The following is a 21,695-nucleotide window of genomic DNA, read 5'->3' as shown; positions in this document are numbered from 1 at the left end:
GTTTGTGTTTGCCATGTTGAATTTCACCAAATTAACAAAAACTAAAGACCTTCCTTCCTGAATTTTATTTCATTTGTTACTTTTGTAATAATAAAATTCCATTTCCATTCCACAATTATCAGGGATTGTAACATCTAGCCCTTTTACTGAATCAGTCTCATTTTTATTTTTTATCACGATTAACTAAAATCGTTTTAGTTTAGTCCAGTTAACTCTAATAACCTTGTACTGAAACAAATGATGCATAAAACTGTAATTTTTCCCTCCAATGAAATTAAAATAAATTTTTTTTTCCAGATCATTCTTACAACCTCCCTGGAATGACAATGAGAACCTGTAATTTTTCATAAATATGACATGTGGATTTTTTTCCTTGTTGCTGTATAAAATCAATTGCAACCAAGCGCCACCATTGAGGACCGTAGCCAAGAGAGCCAAGAGGGATGGAAAGCTTCACCAGCTTGGTGTAATTCTTCTCTTTCGCCACAGAGTGGCACTGTGGGCCCTGCGGTCTTTGTATCAAATGTGCTGAAGGTGTATAAACAAAGACAATTTTCAAGCTTTATTTAATTCATAAAACAGAACAAAAAAATGTGAACTATCTATGAAAAAACCGAGTCAAGCAGTACAATATGAAAAAAGCCCTACACAGGAGAAAAGAACATGACACACAGAGACTGTGAGAGCAGAGTCCTCTTTCACTTTTAGCTTTCAATTGTTCATCTTTATAATGAAGATATCGACCATTCACTGGACATTGTTACTGACAGTGTCAGTAACAAAGTGGTGATAAATAATAACACTGAATGTGTTATTAGCCCTTAAACATGCAATCAGAATTTTGAGCAAGAGTTGTTCACATTAGGAAGACATAAACGTTTCCTAAAACAAATAATTCATCGACAGCTAATAAAAGCTAACAAACCATCCTGTGATTTCTACTGGAACTGTTCTAATTCCTGCTTATATAACAGCTAACTCTACTTTTCCCTCATTGCACTGCTGATTTTTAAAGTTATGAGAAATCCCGCTATCTGCTCCAAAGTATACAGCAGCATAAAATCAACATTTATTCGGGTGTTTTTTTGGCCTATGATGAGAACCATTTCATTTTGATCTCCAAAGGATTACGGTGCAATACCATATCTCTGATTTGCAGTACCTGTCATAGCCAGACATGCTTGTAAATAGTCTGTTTTTCATACGAATAAGGGGGATTGTTATAGTCTGAAAGCTGCAAAGACATGAAAGGTTTCCTGCATACAAAAATACAACAAACCTGGATTTAGGGATTAATGTGAAACCTGTAGTAAAAAAGTCATTTCATACTAAAACACACATTGTAGCTCCAGTAAATACAAATCAACACAAACAATCAACAAACCAGACCTGGCTGAAAGTGTAAAACAAATCCATTCAAATATTCACAAGTTGCTTGGGTTAATATAATCTGGTGACTGTAAGCAAAAACCCTCTTGCCACTCGGCAGCTATGTAACATTTATTCTAAAAAACTGCATGTAAAGAATCTCATCAAATTATGTTTAAAATTGTTACATTTCTTTGCAGATTTTGTCCCATCACAAAGTTTTTCAAAAGCTTTTTACTCTCTGGGAGTTTTTTTTCTAACACCATCTTTAGTTTTGGGAATTTCTCTCAGAATTTGTTGAGCTTCTTGTCTCTCTCTCTCTCTCTGGCGCTCTTACAATGCCGCTGCTGTAAACACTTCTATATAACAGTGCCGTATTCGCTGGATATTTAAAGGAAAATATAAAGCACATTACACTGGCATTTGAATATTGCACATTAACAGGCAGCGAGTGCTAATATAAACACTGGATAACGTCACAGTGTAATTTGACAGTACATTTTCTTTTACAGCAACGTTTTTACTACTGGTTATTTGATTATCCAGCATAATCAAACCAAGTCATATGAATGGCTTCTGACTCTTTCCCAGGTCTGTTTCAATAAATACGTATGTAGTGACAAATCTCACAGTTGCCAGGTTTATACAGCCATTTGTAAATTGCTCAAGAATCTGTGTAGCTCAGTATCGAAATGAGTCACTAAATACTTTTTTTCACACTGAAAAATGAAAAGAGAAAAACATCAGAAGATGGGGGCAAAACCAGATGTTCATTTTTTTTCTCAATTCAATTTAAATGAATAATCTGACATGGCAGAAATTCGTAGTCTTGTAAGGTGTCCTGGAAGCAACAGCAGTAGTGACAACACCAGTCATTTACAGCACAGTAGTAATAATAATAATAATAATAATAACTATTAAAATTCAACTCAGCAGACTGCTAAAAGTTGCCCATCACTTTTCATATGGGACCACATTCAAAACCAGACCTTAAGCCCTTCACTGAGGAAGCATTGAAAGACTCAAAATTACAGAGTAGGAGTTGGTTTGTACAAAAAGCTGCAGTTATAGCTGTCCAAGCCTAGAAAATATGTCAAAATGCAAACTTCAGAGCACAAAGTAATAATATTAATGTCACTTTTTTTGTTGTTGCATGCACTGGAAACTCAGAAGGATCTGTTAATTAATCCAAATGGATCATTTAACATTTACTAAGTAAAAGTCTGTGAGTGAAAAAGTTCAGACACTGTCTCTGAAACCAAAACAATTGAACCTGATAGAGTGGAAGGGGGTGACAGATGGCAGGAGTTGAAGGTAGCCCTGGTTTCTACACATTTGTCCGACACTTTGGGAAAATGGGTCCTCCTTCAAGCCTTCTCTTTCTTACTGTAGACAGAGGGAAAATGGAAGGTTACAGGAGAAAGAAAGATGAAAGACAACATCAACCTCATCATCTTAAGCAACAGCACAGCAAAGCTGACCTCTTTAACTGACAGGAAGCAAGATAGCTGACAAAAAAAGCAAGGCAAAAAGAACATCACAACAAATTGGTGGCTGCAACGTGTAAGAAGAGTTCTTTGTGAATAAATACACAGGACAAACGTAAGCAAGTGGAAAGAACAGGACAGCGTCTTCTTAAACGTGATTACTTTGTGGTTATTGTGCACAATAAAACAGAATATATGTTCAGCTCTGAAGAAAATTCTGTCTCAAGATCACGTGATAATGCATGTTCAACAACCAGAAACTAATTACTAAAAGGTGATCAAATTTCAAAACAAATTTCCCACGTGTGGGACTAATAAAGGTTATCTTATCTTATCTTATCTTATCTTATCTTATCTTATCTTATCAGAGACTCCATGAGAGTCCTGTGGGTCCACTTTTGGGGCTTTGGAAAGGAGTGAAAAAACAGGAGGAACCAAATTCCTCCAAAAATGCAGATGAAAAGAGCAGAAAGACCAAAGACTAATCACTCAAAGTCAGTATAGAAAAATACAGCATAATTTCAAAGTCAAATTCTGTGCTATGAGATTCTTTCTTTTTTTATACAGGTAGTTATCTCATCTACATGTTTCCAGAATTGCAAGATTTTTGCACTATTTCAGGAATGCCGTGGGACTAAAGAGCAGTCTCCGTAAGCTAGAGATGATTAAAAGAGTGAAGATGTGGACAAGCAATAGAAACTCTCAGAAGAGTATGACAGAAGGCAGCAGAGCTTCCGGTAGTCCGGAAAAGAACCGGGAGATGTTGGCAGCAGAAAGGCAAGCGGTCATACAGTGTGTGACTGTACTGTACTTTTTTTTTTTTTTTTTACTTAGTCTTAGACTTGAACTTTTTCCCAAAGGCCCTCTCCAGCTCAGGGACAGATAGAGTGAGGGTGAAAGAGCCGTCTGTCTCCGACCTGACGACCCGGGCTTAAAGATGACGTGGGGAAGAGAAAGCATCATAAATGATGTAAAGTGGTTTTGAACATTATATATATACACAAAATACAAGAAGATAGTAAGACCATTTAAAACAAAACACAAACAAAATCATATCCACATCTAATTTAGTTTTGAAGCTACATTCTGTAGCGTGAATGTTACAGCAATCGAGTCAGAGAGGATTTATTCTGCCCTAGTTTGTTGTACAAAGTAAATATTTTGGGGGAAAAAAGTTGGAAATCAGGTCAGCAAACACAACAATTACTGGTAAAATTTGTGCATGACAGGAAACACTCCACTCACTCGCTTCATTATGTTCTCTCTCACGCTCACAGGCTTTTCTTAGTGCTGAGGTCATAACTCAGGAAGGTACTGTTATGATTGGCTGAGGCTGTTTGGCAGCTCTACTGAGTAACCAACTGATGATATCACTCTCATTCTTCTATTAGCCTCTGATTGAAGTAGAACTCAAGGAGATATAGTGATGATAAAGTGCACTCGTGCCCATACTAACGTCTAACTCTGCCAAATGAAACATTACAAAAAGACATAACTAAAAGAATGAAAATAATATTACTTGAGTATTTACTTGACGTTCTGTCAGTTCGAGACCTAATGCCACATCCATACAGTGATCATGCAGGTGTGTGTACCCACCCAGGTCATTGTTGTTCATCATGGCATTGGAGCCCCGGAGGCGTGGACCCTGCTGGGTGAAATGATACCCAAACTTCAGCAATGTGGTGTTTTTCTCCAGCATGTTGGCTATTTCCATCTCCACTTTGTTGCCTAAGGGCTGACTCTGGAGTTCACAGAGAGTGCAGGAAAGGATGGTGGAGAGAGGAAGACGAGAGAGGAGTAGATGATTAAAGGCAAAAAAAAAAAAAAAAATCAGTGGTGGGATTGAGGGTTTAAAAAAAAAAAAAAGTTGATTTCAATCAATAACTGGACTTGAAAAGCAAAAAAGAAAGGGCCAAGAACAAGGAGAGAAATAAAAGTAGGCATTAGTGGGCAATGAGTCACAGATGTCCAACTATGGCATATGAGACATTGCAATGCAATCAGCGAGCATTAGACCAAAGTGGCAATGATGAACTGTGTACACTGCATGACACATACATACTGTTCCAGTGTGTTTAAATCTGTCTGTACTCTATGGAGGGTGTGAGCTTTTACCTGATTGTCTATCTTGAGCTCCAGTAGTGTGGTGTTATTCTGCAGCGACTCTATGAGGGCCAGGATTCCAGTCCCTGTTATGAAGTTGGACTCAACGTTCAGACTCTTGAGCATCGTGTTAACTTTCAACATCTCTGCCAGGGCCTGAGAAAACACACAGCACTTTGTATTCAGGAGCAGCTTTGAAGCCAGGCTGCTCTTGTCAGGCTTTCGTTGTGGTTTGGTCCCCGTTTTGATTTTGATTTGGTTTTTCTTCTGTTCATATTGTACAAATGTCTCCACTGTTTCCTACTCTTAGTCTCTGTTTTGTCTGTGTTAGTTCCCTCGTCTTGCTTGTTTCCATCTCCTGCTTCATTTTGGTAATTGCTATTCCTTGTGCGTCATCTGTGCCCTCACTTCCTGTCTTTGTTTTTCTTCTCATTTCCTGCTTGTTTCCATCTGTGTCTTCGCCTATCCGAGTTCCTTCCACTGTGCTATCTGCCACTTATGTCCACCTATGTCTCATTCTAAAATCTGGCCACTGAGTATATGCAAGTCTTTTCTTTTTTTTGGGGGGGTGGCTGTAGCTCAGGTGGCACAGCAGGTCAGCCACTAATCAGAAGGTCGGTGGTTTGATCCCTGGCTGCATGCCAAATATCCTTAGGCAAGATACTAACCCCGTGTTTGCCTACTGGTGGTGGTCAGAGGGCCCGGTGGCGCCTGTGTCCGGCAGCCTCGCCTCTGTCAGTGCGCCCCAGGGCAGCTGGGGCTACAATGTAGCTTGCCATTGCCTGTGTGTGTGAATGACTGAATGTAGTGTAAAGCGCTTTGGGGTCCTTAGGGACTGAGTAAGGCGCTATACAAATGCAAGCCATTTACCATTTTCCCTTTGTCTGATCATCTGCTTGACTCCACATGTACTCCTATTTGCGTCACATTTCTTTTCTGTATTGTTGGGACGAATTTTCCTTGTTGCCTTGAGTTTGGATATCTTGCTCTTGTTCTGCAGAGCTTTTTCTTCTTTTTGTTTACGCCCTGCTTTTTTACCCTCTTGGTGTATTTTGATCTGTTTAGGAGGAACTTTGTCAAACCACATGTTTATTTTAATCTTCATATTGTTTGTCAAAATAGGACTCATCCCCATTAATGATAAAAAGTGAAAAACTGGGAAGCTGTTAAGATAAAAAGGGAAGAGAACTGAAAAAAAAAGCAAGTTAGGTTGAAAAGCATTAGACTTACAAATGCTACAGGGTCATTGCTCCTTGTTCCTACAATACTGAACCTCTCCACCACTGTGTTCTTCATCAGAGCCTCGGCATATGCCTTCAGAGTTGGGATAGGAATATTCTGGGTGCAGAAAAACAAAAAATTAAATGTTGGAAAAACTTATTTCTATGTATTTTTGCATTTTCCCTTGTCATAAACAGTAAAAAAAATATTAATTGCTGTGATTCATAAAGAAACAAATGCTTGAAGTTTATGTATAAAACTTGAAACCAAATCCAATATACATCCAAATTTAAATATAATTTTTATAATAGATATAGATTATTAAACCTGCACTGTCTCTCTTTTTTTTTTTTTTTTTTTTTTTAAACACAACCCAGCATTCTTACCTTGATGTTATTGAGGTTGACTTCTACCAGGTCGGGATCATTCCTCTTTACTCTCAACAGAGTTTCCTCTACATCAGTGGAGTTGGGCTCCTCATCAGGGACTGGCTTGTACTGGGTACACTGGATCACACCTGGGGTGCAACACACGTATAATATAAAAATATATTTACAAAATCAGACTGCTGATGGATAAATTTGCTTTACTCAGGGTCTGATTGGACTAAATCTCATTTCAAAAGCAGCACAAAAAATAACCTCTCCATTAAGTAGTTGACTCAATTTCTGAATCTGCGACTCTAAACACTGTAAACAGCATTTTCTGGATGATTGCTTGAGACTTTGCTTGTGTCAAGCAAAGAGAACACATTTATTTGGTGAAAGTATAGTTTTCCACATTCAGTGTTGCTTTTGGTCGTGGAGTACTCTGCTGGTTCAGAAATGCTGTTCTTCTTCTCCATGCTTGCCCCCTTTTTTATGGTAATCCAGGCTAAACATCTGTGTAGCTTCACATTTATTTTACTGACAGGGGATTGGTATCAATCTTAAGAAGGTGATTAAGCGTACTTCCAACGATAGTTTTTTGCAGAGCACAGTACTACAATAACCTCAGGAGATTTTCAAAATGATATTTTTTATACTTTGCAAAAGCTGCACAGAGTACCTCGTTGTAAGTGCTCTGCAGCAGAAGATCTAAAATACGGAAAAACTAGAATCCGTTTGGTTTACCAGCACGAGAAATGTGCACCTACTTTAGTAATGGATTGCAAATCTCTGAGATTCAGTCATTAAGGTTAATATGGACCAATGCTTTTGTAAAAAGGGTTTTTGTGCCCTCCTCTGTATCACTACTCAAAACAGAGTGACAACTTCAGCAGGAGACTGTGGGTTGCTTTATAAGGTAGTCATATTTGGATGTGAGATGCTCAGTCTCTGTTTAGAGCTGGAAGTGTAACTATAGGATGAGCCACCACACAAGATAAACAATAGCTCATTAACCTGTGAAGGAGAGCTAAAAGTAATCCCACAATTCAATCGTTTACACGATGTAGCATAACATGAAGTGCAAACAGATGAACCAGCGATAGTGTATTCCTGGCAGGATAATAGCAAAATGTATGTGTGCTTATACTCTTTTATCTACCTATCTATTTTACTTTAACCTGTTTTACATTATTTGTGCATGTATCAAGTGCAAAACAGAAAAAATATGAGCATACACTGTTTTTGGTAAAATAAACATTCTGCAAACATGAGATCACACTTTATTCCAATCCAACTGCAGCATTTTTCTTAAATGATGCAATTTTTTTGGTACTAGTTGAGTGATCTGCTTTATTTTAGAGTACTTTTACTTGTTCCTCGAAAGTCCCTATAATTCATGTGTACTTGTGTCCAGTAGTATACATTTCGGTAGGTGAGTGCAAGCGTGTATGTGTTTCACATACTGTTAAGGCCTTGCTTGTTGACTATAGTGCTGCTGGCCAGGGCTTCATAGTACTGCTGGTTACTCATCAGCGTGTGCATGCCCAGGATGGCTGGAAGAAGAGAAGGAGACTGAAGAATGAACATTTGAAAAAAAAAAAGGATCGAGAAAGAGAAAGCAAGAGAGCAGTGCTGACACTGAGTGGACTTATTGATTGGCTTGCAACCTTAGACCAGACCACCATGCACCAGTCGCTTTCAGCATCGCAATCAAGGCAAGCATGAGGAAAAAAAAAAAAGAAAGAAAAAAACCTGCACACTGTATGGATTCAGCTCCCGTGTACTGGCTTTGACTTCTGCAACCACAGCTGACCTTCTGCTCTTAGCAGGCCGAAGCCAAATCAATGTGCAATATACTTTATTTGTTATAAAAAAAATAATGAGATATCAGCCAGCCAAGGCAAAAAAAATCTATGATGTGCTCTGGCAGCAGGAAATCTGAAATATGTTTCCAGCCAAGCAGTTACTCTGAGGACACAATTAACAGAGAGTCTTTGCCTTGTTTCTTTGTCAGAGAGATTGAGAGTATCTGACTGTTTATTCGATTACTGAATGCAGTGAAGTGCGTGTATTGCAACAAGCTAAGAGGCTTGTTCACCACGAGCATTTCTCATTTTAAATCTCCGTCTTCTAACAGCAGCAGGGTTGGATAATATTTTTGTCACACATGAAGTATGCATCGTCTTGTAATTACTCTGACAGTGGTTAAAACTAAATGTGTTTACATGGTATAAGTAAGTATACTTCCCACAAAGTCAACTCACTGTCATCATTAATATAATAAGTTCAGCACATTGACTGCAATAACTCAGGCAGGCTAAAAACAAAGAAACAAAACAGACAGAAAAAACCCTGAAACATCAGCAACACTGTTTTAATGGCAGCTCGAGTTTCTCCTGATGGTATGGACATCGAAAAAGTTATTATTTTATATTTTAAGGCAAAGAAAAATAACTTCAAACACTATTCAGACAAAATCCAGCAAATGACAATAACTGCAGTGTGTAAAGCAGAGCTGCGTCATATCACATCATACCTGCTATAGCGGTGTCATGCACTTACATTCCCAACTGCCGCCACCTGCAAGCTGCAAGCTGATAAAACACTGGGTGTTTTCTACATCGTCATTAATATCATTTTTACAATTTTTTGTGATGTAGCTTACATCGTCCTTCCCCACTATGCAAAAAAATGTACCAGCAGGTCCACTCGCCCTGCATGAACCAAGTTTTTTGTTAAATACAATGCACGGTCCGCACATGCAACAATACGACTACAAAGTAAAACAAAAAGCACAAATGTCACAGAAGACCAGTGTTGTTCCATGCAGGACTATGTGCAGCGTACAGATACCCTGGACGGTGATGAACTAATAGATAGAAAGATCCAGAAAATGAAGGTACGGATGATGATGATGAAGAGTTGAACGGTAAGAGTGGAATGAAGATGAAAGGAGTGCTAGAGGAAATGAGTGAAAGTTAGATTAACAAGGGCTAGTTACACCTATGGTAGTCTACTTACATTCATTAGTGAGAGCATGCCTAAAACCTTCATATAGAAATATATAGAAACAACTCTTGAAATGGAGAAAAGTTACAGTTCAGCTACATGTGCAGACGTAAAATCCAATTAAACTTAAGTACTTTTATTTGTTCATTTTCTTGGAAAAATTAGCCTACAGAGAGATGTTGTGTGATAGTTACCTGCAATATCACAGAGTTCAGCATCGGTAGCACTGGACAGGGCTTCTTCTAACTCCGGCTCCAGAGTCACAGACTCTATGATTGGATCCACTCTTGTTTTAGGCACCCAGGCTTTCCCTGCAATATGAGGGGATATATTTTATGCAAAGTAAGTGACTGCAAGCACTACTATTACAATGACAATTATCAGTAACTTTAATTTAGCATTTAGCTTACAAGTTACATTTGACAGACTCCAGTTTTTTCCTGGATTTTTGTCAATTTAGGGACCTCTATGGCTACAGATTTGCTTCTTAAGTAGCATTTTTTCTCAAAATTACCCAAAATTTCTATACATTCTGTGTGGTGTGACCGCATGTAGTGGAAATGCAGCTTCATAGTATATGCACTGAATTTCTCTCTAAGGTTGAATTTGTTGAACTGCTGTGTATTGAGGTTATTAAAGTTAAAAATATAACTAAAAACTAAAGTAATAAAAACTGAAACTAGGCATGAACACATATTTTTGTGAACTAAAATGAAAAAACAAACAAAACTACACCTTTGGAAAAAAATAAAACTGATGGAAAAGATTTTGTGAATTTGGAAAACTAAACTAAAATACAATTACAGATGAAATGTGTTTTCCTTGTCATTTATTATAAACTGCCTGATGAGGATTTGATGAATGCTTCTATTGAGGCCAAAAAGTCGAAAGGTTTGTATTTATATTGTATCTACACTCATTTTTCACAGTTCTTGCCTCTGGCGTTTGCCGTAAATGAAATAATAAGAATTAAAGATTGAAACGAATGAAAGCTAAACATTTTCAAACAATAAAAGCTAAACTGAAACAAGCAAACCCACTCTGGAAACAAACTGAAACTAAACAGAATTAACAAAAAGTCAAAATGAAGTAAAATTAAAAACTAGTAAGAAAATAATAATTTAAAAAAATCTATGATAACTCTGTGATATATTGTTTTATTTCTTAAAATAATGGCATAAACAACTTTGGATTGTCCCCTCACAGCGAGGTGTGTCAAATCCACTAGACAGTCGGGGTGTTTCTGTGTGACGTTAGCATGTTCTCTCTGTGCCTGTGTGGGTTCTCCTTGGATACTCTGGCTTCCTCCTGCGGTCCTCCCATGTTAGGTTAATTGGACATTCTAAATCGGGTGTAGGTGTGTATGTGAACATGAATGATTGTCTGTCACTCTGTTATTCCTGAAACACAGCAATCATTTTCATTGCTACTACCATTAACAAAGGCTCACTCTTTTGTCATAGAAAGTCATGTATAAAAAAGACAGAACAAAAGCTAAGTAAATGTGAATTACAAAAACAGTGAAGACCATCAACCTGTTAGAACCTATAACTAGTACTGAATACAGTACATACAGTAGTATGGAATTTGAATGTAACTGTCAGTCTAAGGTGAGGACATGTAAGACAAGGTCAGTCCAGTTGCCAAAATCAGTTCTGTTACACAAGCTGTGTGAGGTGAGTATGCTTTCATGTCACACCTGACAAGCGGCTGACTCTAGAAGCCCAGAGATGTCTTTACCGATAGGTTTGCTATGTCTGTATTTGTGTGGCTTGCTCCTCGAGTTTCAGCCAGACATTTTTTCTGATGCTCATATGAACACGTGGCTCTGTGAGAGGAGTTGTGAGAGCAGTTTTTGGAAAGTCACGTGTGACCTGTCTTGGTTAAATGTCATGGCACCGCTGAGGGCACGGCAAATGCTGCGGCAAGTGGAGTGAGTCCCAAAGCAACAACACCAGCAAATCAGAACGTAACAAAAGTCAGAAAAACAGAAAGAAACTTTACAGAGTTTAAAGAGTTTGACATGGCTGAAGTTCTTCACCACCAGTCAAGTCTGTGTCTACGCTGTGGATTTCTGATAAACCGAGTTTTAGTGTTAACACCTGAGCTACAGGTTGGCTGTTTTCACTGATCAATTTGCCTTTTTGAAATCCATCCAAGAGTCCAGAGATATTTGTTTAATTACAAAGTAACACCATCATTTAAATCATGTTTAAGGAAGCTTTAAACAGCTTTCATTTATTAATAATAATAACAATAATATCTTAATAAAAAGATTAATCATGAAAAGATTTGCCTGATTAACTTGATTTTTATTAAACACACCAGTTCCTACCTCTCTTCTCCCCGGTGTAGGGCACCAGGTCTTCTTTGTCAGGATGCTCTTTGGCCTGTTTCTCCAGATGGGCCAGGAGGTTGTCTCTTTGAAACGTCCCTGTTGGTGCTTTCTTTGTCTGGTCCTTCTGGCGCATCCCAGCAGGCAACAATGCATTCTAGACACGGATTAACATTTACAATATGTTGGTATTGCATGTTGGAAAAATAACCCATACTTTTGCTAATTTGACCAGTCTATGTGTGAAGTCTATGTGTGAAGTGTGAAGGAATTTTTCGATGCTTTTAGCCAGACTTGCTCCCTGCTTTACAATTCCGATCCAGCCTAATGTAACTCAACATTCATTCCCCAGAGAATGAATCCTTGAGTTTCCCAAAGTGCCTTTCTACTTATTCTATCATGTTAAAAAGGTTTTCGTTTTTTTTCCCACAGAACTTGGTAGCAGAGACTGTATTACGCTCCAAGAAAGAAGAAAGAAAGAAAATGTACTTTATTGATCCCCGTGGGGAAATTCCTCTCTGCATTTAACCCATTCACTCAGTGAAGCAGTGGGCAGCCATTGGGCGCATGGGAAGCAGTGTGTAGGGACGGTACCTTGCTCAGGGGTACCTCAGGGTAGCTGTTCAGGGGAATCGAACCCCCGACCTTCCGATCATGGGGCCACCACTCTACCTACTGAGCTATCCCTGCTAAGAAGCCAATCACATAGCAACAACTTGGTCTCAATCATGCAGACATGGTCAAGACTACCTGGTGAGGTCTAAATCGAGCACCAGAACTGGAGTCAAAGATGGTTTGAGCGACTTTGAATGTAACATTGTTCTTTTTGCCAGATAGGCTGGTCTGAATATTTCAGTGAGTACTCATCGACTGGGATTTTCCCCACACAGTCATCTCTGCTTTATAGCACAAGACCACACCTGCTGTCAGCTAAGAACAGATGAGATGATGTGAGATGATGAGATTTTTTGCTGCTGCAACATTAACGTTCCATGTCATAAAGTTCAAACCATCTCAGTGACAGTGAGCTCACTGCACACAAATGGCCTCCACAGTCACACGAGCTCAATTGAGCATCTTCAGGTTGCGGTGATGTGCCGACAACAAATCCGAAGCAACTGTGTGATGCTATCGTGTAAACATGGACCAAAATCCCAGAGGAATGTTTCCTGCACCATGTTGAATCTGAGCTACAAAGAATTAAAGCATTTCTGAGTGCTTTAACTAAGTCCAACCAAGTATCTCATATCTCACCTCATGAGGTGTCAAGATATATGTAGCTTCTGAAAAGTGAAGTGACTTACATCTGCATTCTTTCTAATGGTCAACAGAGGGCAGCTTCTTTGACTGCAAAAGCAGGACAGTGCAAAGTCTATGATAAAATTACACTAATCAGGCTTTTCAATCACATCCTTCAAGCACAGCATAGCATATCTTTCTTTATATTAGGATTAAAGTCAGTAAGTAGCTGTGTTGGCACCGGATCACTTAGTTTATGTTTCCCTATGTCTCTGTCAGCAGTTATCTCATGCTAAAGTGGTCTCGAACAGGTGCTTATGTGGTTTTATTTTCTTTATCTTGTTCAAACTTCTCTTTTAGTTAAGTCTTGTAATATTTTGAAGCAAAACACAAAGCTAAGAACAAATGACTTTGATTTTTTTCTTCTGTAACAAGTTTTATGAGCTGCTGAGTGAACTGTATGATGTCAGGCCTAGACAGCATGACACTATATAATTCTCTCTCTCTCCTCTAGCTCAACACAGGACCAAGAAATTTCCCAGACCATTAGTGCACACCAAGTTATTTTGAACCTAAAGCAACATTCAAAACCATGCTCTTAGAAGTGCTACTTATAGCTGCATATCTTATCTGCTTCTCAGCACTTAGGGGCCTCCCTTTCTTTATAAGTCTGTTTCTCTTTTTGCTTCTCACTGTTATTCATCTTCAGTCAGACTCTCTCCTTACATTAGGAGCTTCCAAATAATAATCTGGTTGTACAGCAATTAAAAAAAAAAAAACCCAACCGAACATACCCGACACTTTGCGCAGTCAGCACAATCTAAGATATCACCAACACAAAGCTTATATCAGCTTTAGATTACAGCGCTCAGTCCCAGTATTTTATTTTTAACAGCATGAGTCGGCCTCTGTTTCTCTCCCATCAACTAACAGTCACATGTACAATACGTGTGTCTATGTGTCTATGAGCCTGAAGCTGAGACGATATCATTTCAAGATATATGACACATCAAGATTCATTTCAGATACCAGCATATAAAAATGCACAATGCAAATAAAAATGACCACCTGCAACAAATGCAAACAAACATCAGCACAGATTTCAACTTTCTCACGCTCTAATAAACATATCCAATAATACCTGCCAGCAAAACACCACCTCCACCTCCTCAGGAAAATATCCATCTATTCTGTAGCTACAGGCTCTCTACAACTTTTTGAAAATGGGAAGTTGCAGTCTCAGAGCCATTTTGATGGTTTAATCTATGCCAAACTTTTCACTTTGATTGGAACTTTTTCTACGTGTGATTTGTATTAATCCACACAAACAACTGAGTATGAAGCAAGCTTGGGTCAGTACACTTGTGAGGCAGTACTGTGTGTTGTAAAACACAAAATGTTCTTGTAATTGTTGCTGAATAATCAATAATGGCAGACATGCGTGCAAACTTTCAGTCTGTTTACTGGAACCGATGTGGGAAACCGTGCTGGGAATGTTACAGTCAGAGCAAATGGGCACTTTACTGTTGTGTAACAGGTGACCCTCATAAACAGGCACAAACAAGGTAAGGACATACGCACTGCTTCTCTCTGTTTCCTCTGTTTACGTCAGCGAGTCCCTGCAGTCACTCACTGCTGGCATGAGCCTCGCTAACAAACACACACACATATCTACTCCACATTATACCCTTCGAGACATCCCCTTGGCACTGAGGGGGACTCCGGTCTCTTTATGAGGAGTTAGACATTCATCTGGCAGCTATTGCAGCAGCTGTCCACACCTTGACCCCTGATTTATTACTCGGTGGTCTGTCGGTGGACGAGAATCAAATGCAGAAATAAACATATCATAAAAAGCAGCAGCGAATAAACACGAGTGCTGATGTAGTATTATAAGTGCTTTAGCTGTACTTAATACAAAAGGAGAAATACTTTGAATAACAGGGAAGACTAAACAGTAACAAGAGGTTATTAATTTAAGGTTAGTATTTTACTTTTTCACACTTTCACTCTTCGTTTTTCGTTTGTTTCACCATTTTTACATGTATTACTGAATCAAACCCTGCCGCAGACACAAAAGACCTTCATGTTTAGTTGTAATACTTTTACACAGAGAATCTAATCTGCGCTCGGCAACTTCTAATACAGTCGCGGTCCAAAGTTTGCATAAGCTCATTGTGGTAAATGCTCTAAATGATTTATTTGAACTGATATTTTTCCAGGGTGGAATGAATATACAGCATCTATCTTTAATGACTTCAAAACATAAAAATAAAGAATAAAGAATTTAATTCATTTAGGATTTTCTCTAATTCACACAAGGTCAAAAGTGTGGATTACACCCCAACTAATATTTGGTTAAACGTCCCTTAGAAAGTTGCACCTGGAATAGATGTTAATCAAATTCTTCTAAGCAAAATTGGTGGAGCTCATTTATTTTGGCTCATTTTGTGGCACAGAACCAGCTTTACAGGTTATCCCAAACATTTTCAACATGGTTAAGGCTGGAGGTTCGGGAAGGCCATTAAAGAAGCTTAATGCTGACCTGTTTTATTTGGAACACCCAATTCTGTCCATGTTTAGTCTAGTGTGGAGTAAAGTTGAAGAATTCCATCTATTTGAGTAATGTAACAGTACCACTAGCAGCAAAACAGCCCCAGAGCATGATGCAACCACCACCGTGCTTGAGAGTTGGTACAGTGTTCATAGGTTTGAAAGCCTCATCTTTACTTCTCCAAACATGCCTGTTGCCATTGTGGCCAAAGAGCTCAATCTTTGTCAAATCTGACCAAAAAACCTTTACCAAGAGGGATTTTAACTTGTCCATGTGGGACCCTCTCAGGGCATGGCGATGTAAAAACTGGCTTCCCTGTGCAGTTGGTATTCCAGTAGTTTCTGGTTTCTGGTAACCTTGAACTTGGGGTTTTTCCTGAACAACCATCATCTGAGGGTGACAGTTTGGGTTTTCTTCCAGACCTTGGCAAAGTGGTGACACATCCAGACAAGATGTGCTTGCGCATAACTGTTTTGAATCATCTTGGAATGTGCACTTGTTTAGAAATGGCTCCAAGAGACCTTCCCAACCTGTGCAAATCTACTCTTTTCTATTGCTCTGAGTAGTGACCAACACTCAGAGCAATAGACAACTGCTATGAAACAAATCCTTTTTATGCTGGCAAAGAAAGTACCAGTTGTAGGCCTTGGCTTTGTCAATTTAAAAGAGACTATGGAACCTTCAGCACCGCTTATGAAAAAATGTGAGTGTATGTATATTTTATTTTGTATATACTTTTGCCGGTGTGGATCAGAGGAAATCCAAAATAAATTGCTGCTTGTGCACCCAATTCTTGTTTTTACAAGTCATTAGAGATATATGCTGTTATAATCAGGGGTGCACATAAGTGGTCCGCAGGTGCGCATTCGCTGTCAAAATAAAAGACGCGCACAAGATAAGATGTTGCAACGCACGTTTGCGTACATAAGATTTTCTGGAGGAGGACAGACATTTGTTTAGAACTCTTAAAGATGTCGAAGAAGCTCCTTTAAGCAATTACTTTGGTGTTCCTCCACCTCCAAAGAAATGTCAGAAGGAGTCCGAACCGCAAAAGAACCGCATATTCTCAGAAAAGTGGTTGCAGGAGGTGAGCTGGCTTCAAACAAATGATGAACGCACAGAGATGTGGTGCAGAATTTGCCGTGAAAATCCCACTCTAGCGGACACAAACAGTACTTTTTATATGTAAGCAAACACGCGTTGCAACTTCTTATCTGGTGCGCATCTTTTATTTTGACAGCGAATGCGCACCTGCGGACCACTTATGTGCACCCCTGGTTATAATCAATGCACCCTGGGAAAAAATGTCTCAAAGAAATCATTAAAAGCTCAAAAGTATCACGACATTCATTCCCATGATGAGTTTATGTAAACTCCTGACCATAAATGCCATGGCTTTGTAGACTTTTATTTTCAGTCCTTTCCTTCAAACATATTTTAACAATTGCTACTGTACTACCACTATAAAAACTAAGATTTATGTTATTTTAAAAACAGAAATTACCAGCTAACAGCAACTCAAACGAAAGCACACTGCAGCTCCAGTGATATACAATGTGATACATTACATCGTGCTGTCTGCTGAGCATGTATGCCCCCATTAATCCCCACTGATACCAGCATACTGACATAGCTTCTCCTTATGGATTTCAATGTTATAAACTTACATCAGGATCCAGCTCCTCTAATTCATCCTCTAACCGCTGCAACTCTTCTTCTGACAGTTTCTTCAGCAGCTCGTCCTCGTCTATGTCTCTGTACTTCTCCATCTCCTTCCTCAGAAGCGCCATTGTGGACAGCACACCTGGGGGGGAAAGAAGAGTACAATATCTTGGAAAACAACAGAAATAAAATATTTACACATCAATTATGAGCAATGATGGCAATCAATTTGAGAGTTATACTGTTTGAGGGCATATACGTGGCAATAAAGCATAACCGTATTTATCATTTTCTTGTATTCTCTTTGCTCTTTGTTATTCTTGGGATGTGTTCAACATGTGAGGCATATTCAAACTGTTCTCTCACTTCAGCAACGCCTCCAAATGAAAAAGGCAAACTGTAGGAGATCAGGAGCCTAGATTATATCTATGGATGGAAACAACCAAGAAGTGAGTAATTAAAATGAATGTTGGAATAACAGTGGGTTTGAAGGATCAGAGAAAAGCAACACAATGCTTTAACAGTGGAATTCAGAAGACAAACTGACCTTAATGACCCCCACCTCGGGTAAAATAACAGCAAAGGCAGCCAAGTGCCCGTAGCCCTCTTGGGAAAGCAATTACACCTGAAAGAGGCACAAGTAAATAGTGTGAAGAGAGATTAATAGCTCGCAGAATTAGAAAACAATAGTACGTCATGAACATGGAAAGAAGTGAAACATCATATTTCTCTGCTTGTCATCTCTTCTCTACTACTCCGATTTCTCAGAAAGCAACTGTCCGGAAATACAGAAGGCTTGAAAATACGAAATTCATTGAGTGCAAAAGAAATGTATGAGAATTTGTCAAACATTTTCACTGGTAATGCTTTAAATGTTCTTCTTTCCATTTCTCTTATATCGTCACAGAGTTTTTGAGAGCTGTTGGAGTGTTCATTTTCATGTCCTCAAAAGGTTTCCATGTGCCACACTCACATCTTTAGATTAAATATGACGCTACAGCCAGCAGGTTAGTACAACTTAGCACAGAGTGGAAAGATAAAAAGCGCTAACCTAGGCCTTCTCAAAGCTAACAATTCCCATCTGCCAGCAAATATACAATTAAGCTGTTAACAGAATTGCTAGATGGAACTGCTCCTAGCCAAGACAAGTCTGGTATATAACTGCATCTTTAAGCTTTTATGCAGGTTTTTGAATGACTTAATACTAAATATGAATGAGTTTACAAATGCAGACAGGTGAACAAACTGCACCGTTAATTATTATTTAAGGAGAAATATTTTGAAGCCTTCCTAGGTGTTTTATTGTTCTTCTCTGCAAGAATTTTTCCATTTATTTATCACCATTTCAATTTGATTCAATTAGACAAAAAACAGTTGTCTGATTGAATTGGATTTGCTTACAAGTTTTCACCTATTTGCTTGACACTTGGTAATTTTGCACATATCCTGCTGCTGATCATCTGCTTATTTTCTCCAAGTGTTGCCCTGAAAACTTTATAAATGTTGGATAGGTCAAATATGCTGTCCGTAAACGTGTCTTGCTCTTGTTTCTTTCTCAAACAGCTATGAAGACTCATTCCAAATCTTGCTCTCGAACTCTGTCTTGGCTCTGTGACCAGATGACTGAAAATGGATGAGCTGCAGTGGAACATTTGTGGACCAGAGCACCAAACACTGGGCGCGCACACGGTCACTAAGCCCCAAGTTCTTTAAAGCTGTAGTTCAGACTCTGACAAGTGTTGAGCTGCTACCGATGGATGCCCACATAACAACATTAACTATAACTTCACTGAGCTTGTATCAGGCGATGGGAATGATCTCAAATTAGGCAGAAAATATTGAGCTGGAGCTCAAAGTGCAGAAAATTGTGTTTTTGAGGAGCACAAATGTGAAAGAAAGCTTATCTTTTTGATCTTAGCGATGTCACCAAGTGTGCTTTGGCTTTAATCCTAAAAAGCGGGGTCAAGCGTGTTGTTCTTTTGTTCTGCTTTCTCTTTTCACTCCATGTCAAGAAAAGTTTCCAAAACCAGAGATGAAGAACTGGGCTGCACTCCAAATAGCACTGCAAGCCCACTGGAAGACTGCAACCTGTTCTGATGATATCGAACAGACACTTGCCTGTATTTAGAACATTTCTATAAGCCTCTGCTTCATTACAGGACATTCACTGGGCAGAAAGAGCAAAACAACTAAAAATGACCTGAACCAGAACGTACCCTCTGCAGTCATAAACATCTAACTTGCCTCTTGCCCTTGAAAGCAGGCCTATCCAATCCTTAAGCATCTAAGAATAGCCCACTGATACGGGATAATTAATCAAGTCAGATATGTGTAAAACCTTGGGAGGGCAACTGGTCTTGCATGAGCACAGCCTTTCACTAACTGAGAGCAGAAGATAAAAAGATTTCAGAATAAAAGTCTTTTTAAAACTGTGTGTATACAAGTTAGCTACTCCTGGGTGAAGGCAAGATTTTTTTTTCAGTCATGAAGTACGCAGACATTTCTGCAATATTCACAAATGCTCTCAGAGTGAAGAAAACTGAAATATTCATCACAGAAATAAGCTCATGCAGCAATATTAAAGTAACTTGATTTTTCTTTTTGCAACTCCTCGTTAACTGCTTTCAAACAGCATACAAATGGTACGTGAAGCCTTTGTTGCCATCTTCTACAGGCTGCTGAAATGACCTCCACAACATCTTTGTGCATAACTACTTCACAGATTCACATTCAAATATAAGCATAACTCTACATATCTAAAAAAGTAAATTAAAAGTGATTTTAATTGATTAAATTACCCCAAACATATCTTAGCTGCTCAGTTTGTTCTAGGTCTGATGCTGAAATGGAATAAAACTACAATAATCACACTTAACTCTGCTCATTTTTGAGAAAGTAGAAGAATTAAACCCTAATTTTGTGCCACACAATCTAAAGGAAAGATAGCAGTTGTAAAAATTGCACAGATATCTGAAATGTCCCAGCAGACAACAGCTGAGAGACAACTGTTCTCCTTTACTCAGCCACATGTCACAATGCATGTGGCAGAAAATAAGCTCTGTGGAAAGGATGGCGTGTTTTATTACTGGCACTCCAAAGAAAAGACAGTTTGGTTCGTAGATTTAGACCTGGCATTGAGGTGTGCATACAACCAAAACCATTAAAGGCCACACGTTAAATAATCCTTCATTTTGCTGAGGACATCTGTGGCCACTGTTTTTTTGGTTTTTTTTTTGCTTTGGGGCCAGCACAGAGTCATATATCATGATCTGTATACCAGACCAAGTAGCTCACTTGCTACCTTGGACCTGGGGTCAGGCCATTTGTTCATTCTGCAGAGGTCAAAGTGTCATAATGTTTTTGTTAAGTGTAATATCACCAATGAGTGCTGTTATACTCCAGCTAATAATATAATACATGGCTAAACCAGGAGGTAAACAGCAGACTTCTGAAGCACCATTAAGAGCTGTGCTCATAAAATAAAAATGACTGACAAACAGAAGTTCCACAGCTTAGTTATTTCTAGAGTGGATGTGTGGAGGTCACAGAAAACCAGCAACTTTTGTATACTTCGGAACTCCTGTTTCTGCAAAGTTGTAATAACTTTAAAAATTAAATTAAAAGATGTAGTTATGATTGGTCCAAATACAATCACAATAAAATAAAAATAAAAAAACCCACCCAATCTGCATCTTTCAGTTTAATATTTAACCTGCAGCAGCCAAATGATGAAAAACAGAAACAGGGAACTTATATTTGGTGTTCATTTTTTCTAGAAAACCACTTTCCCACTTTAAGTAAATGTTAAACTAATCCGGTTCACGGTTTTAACACGGAGAAGTGACCTTAACTTATTTGACTGCTTTGCTGCCCGCAGTATAATATATGCATTAATTTCCCTACCTCCTCCAGCGCTATTTATAGCCGGCTGGTCCCGCTGGGTGACAGCAACGAATACTTTGACCAGATATGGTTTCCTTCACAGCCGCCTGGAGTCGCAGCAGTGCGAAGTACGGTCCGCTGCAAGCGCGCAACTCCGGGAATCCGCCAAATTTCCCCTAAATCAAACCGTCCATGACCCGCGGACAATCTTGAATCCAGAAGATTTCAGCGCTCACAAAGTTTCCTCCCCCGGCTCTGGTCGACTCTCTGTGGACCTGTTGGGACTGAATCTCATCTCCAGCAAAGGGCAAACCAAACTTTTGGGGAAGAGATCCTCCTCCTCTCCTCGCTCACGGCTGCTGTGTCACTCCTGTGATGTCACGAAGATGCGCTGCCTCCATTATCGGACAATGGTTCACTATGTAGCGTAGCTCACGATAACGTTTATGGTTTACATTAAAGCT

At 39.0% G+C, this 21,695-nt stretch overlaps 1 protein-coding gene across 3 annotated transcripts; it reads right to left on the bottom strand.

The window, feature by feature from the left end:
- Positions 1-549: 549 nt before the first annotated feature.
- Positions 550-21,580, bottom strand: tmod1 (tropomodulin 1). 3 transcript variants are annotated; one of them, XM_085410312.1, is made up of 12 exons: positions 21,253-21,576; positions 17,897-17,974; positions 17,716-17,775; positions 17,355-17,491; positions 11,895-12,051; positions 9,754-9,870; positions 8,014-8,103; positions 6,569-6,699; positions 6,192-6,299; positions 4,974-5,117; positions 4,455-4,599; positions 550-2,754 (listed from the first exon to the last, which is right to left on the bottom strand). In XM_085410312.1, the coding sequence occupies exons 4-12, from the start codon at positions 17,475-17,477 to the stop codon at positions 2,696-2,698; spliced, it is 1,074 nt and encodes a 357-aa protein (XP_085266438.1). In that variant the 5' UTR covers positions 17,478-17,491; positions 17,716-17,775; positions 17,897-17,974; positions 21,253-21,576; the 3' UTR covers positions 550-2,695. The 3 variants fall into 3 exon arrangements, with proteins under 3 accessions (XP_085266438.1, XP_085266437.1, XP_085266439.1); XM_085410311.1 differs by lacking the exon at positions 17,716-17,775; XM_085410313.1 differs by lacking the exons at positions 550-2,754; positions 17,716-17,775 and adding an exon at positions 2,772-3,785 and having other exon boundaries at positions 21,253-21,580.
- Positions 21,581-21,695: the final 115 nt, after the last annotated feature.

This window comes from Rhamphochromis longiceps, linkage group LG6 (assembly GCF_057381845.1).
Source record: "Rhamphochromis longiceps isolate RC_006_pf linkage group LG6, R_longiceps_female_GT1.1, whole genome shotgun sequence".
Taxonomy (NCBI): Eukaryota; Metazoa; Chordata; class Actinopteri; order Cichliformes; family Cichlidae; genus Rhamphochromis; species Rhamphochromis longiceps.
This window is presented reverse-complemented; position numbering and strand designations above follow the sequence as displayed.

Bases quoted from the DNA above. Each gene is read 5' to 3' on its own strand.
- tmod1 (XM_085410313.1), bottom strand. From the start codon at position 17,477: ATGGCGCTTCTGAGGAAGGAGATGGAGAAGTACAGAGACATAGACGAG. The intron at 6,300-6,568 runs GTAAGAATGCTG...TTCTGCACCCAG, and splicing joins TCAACCTCAATAACATCAAG to AATATTCCTATCCCAACTCT. The intron at 5,118-6,191 runs GTAAGTCTAATG...GTGTTTTCTCAG, and splicing joins GCAATGACCCTGTAGCATTT to GCCCTGGCAGAGATGTTGAA.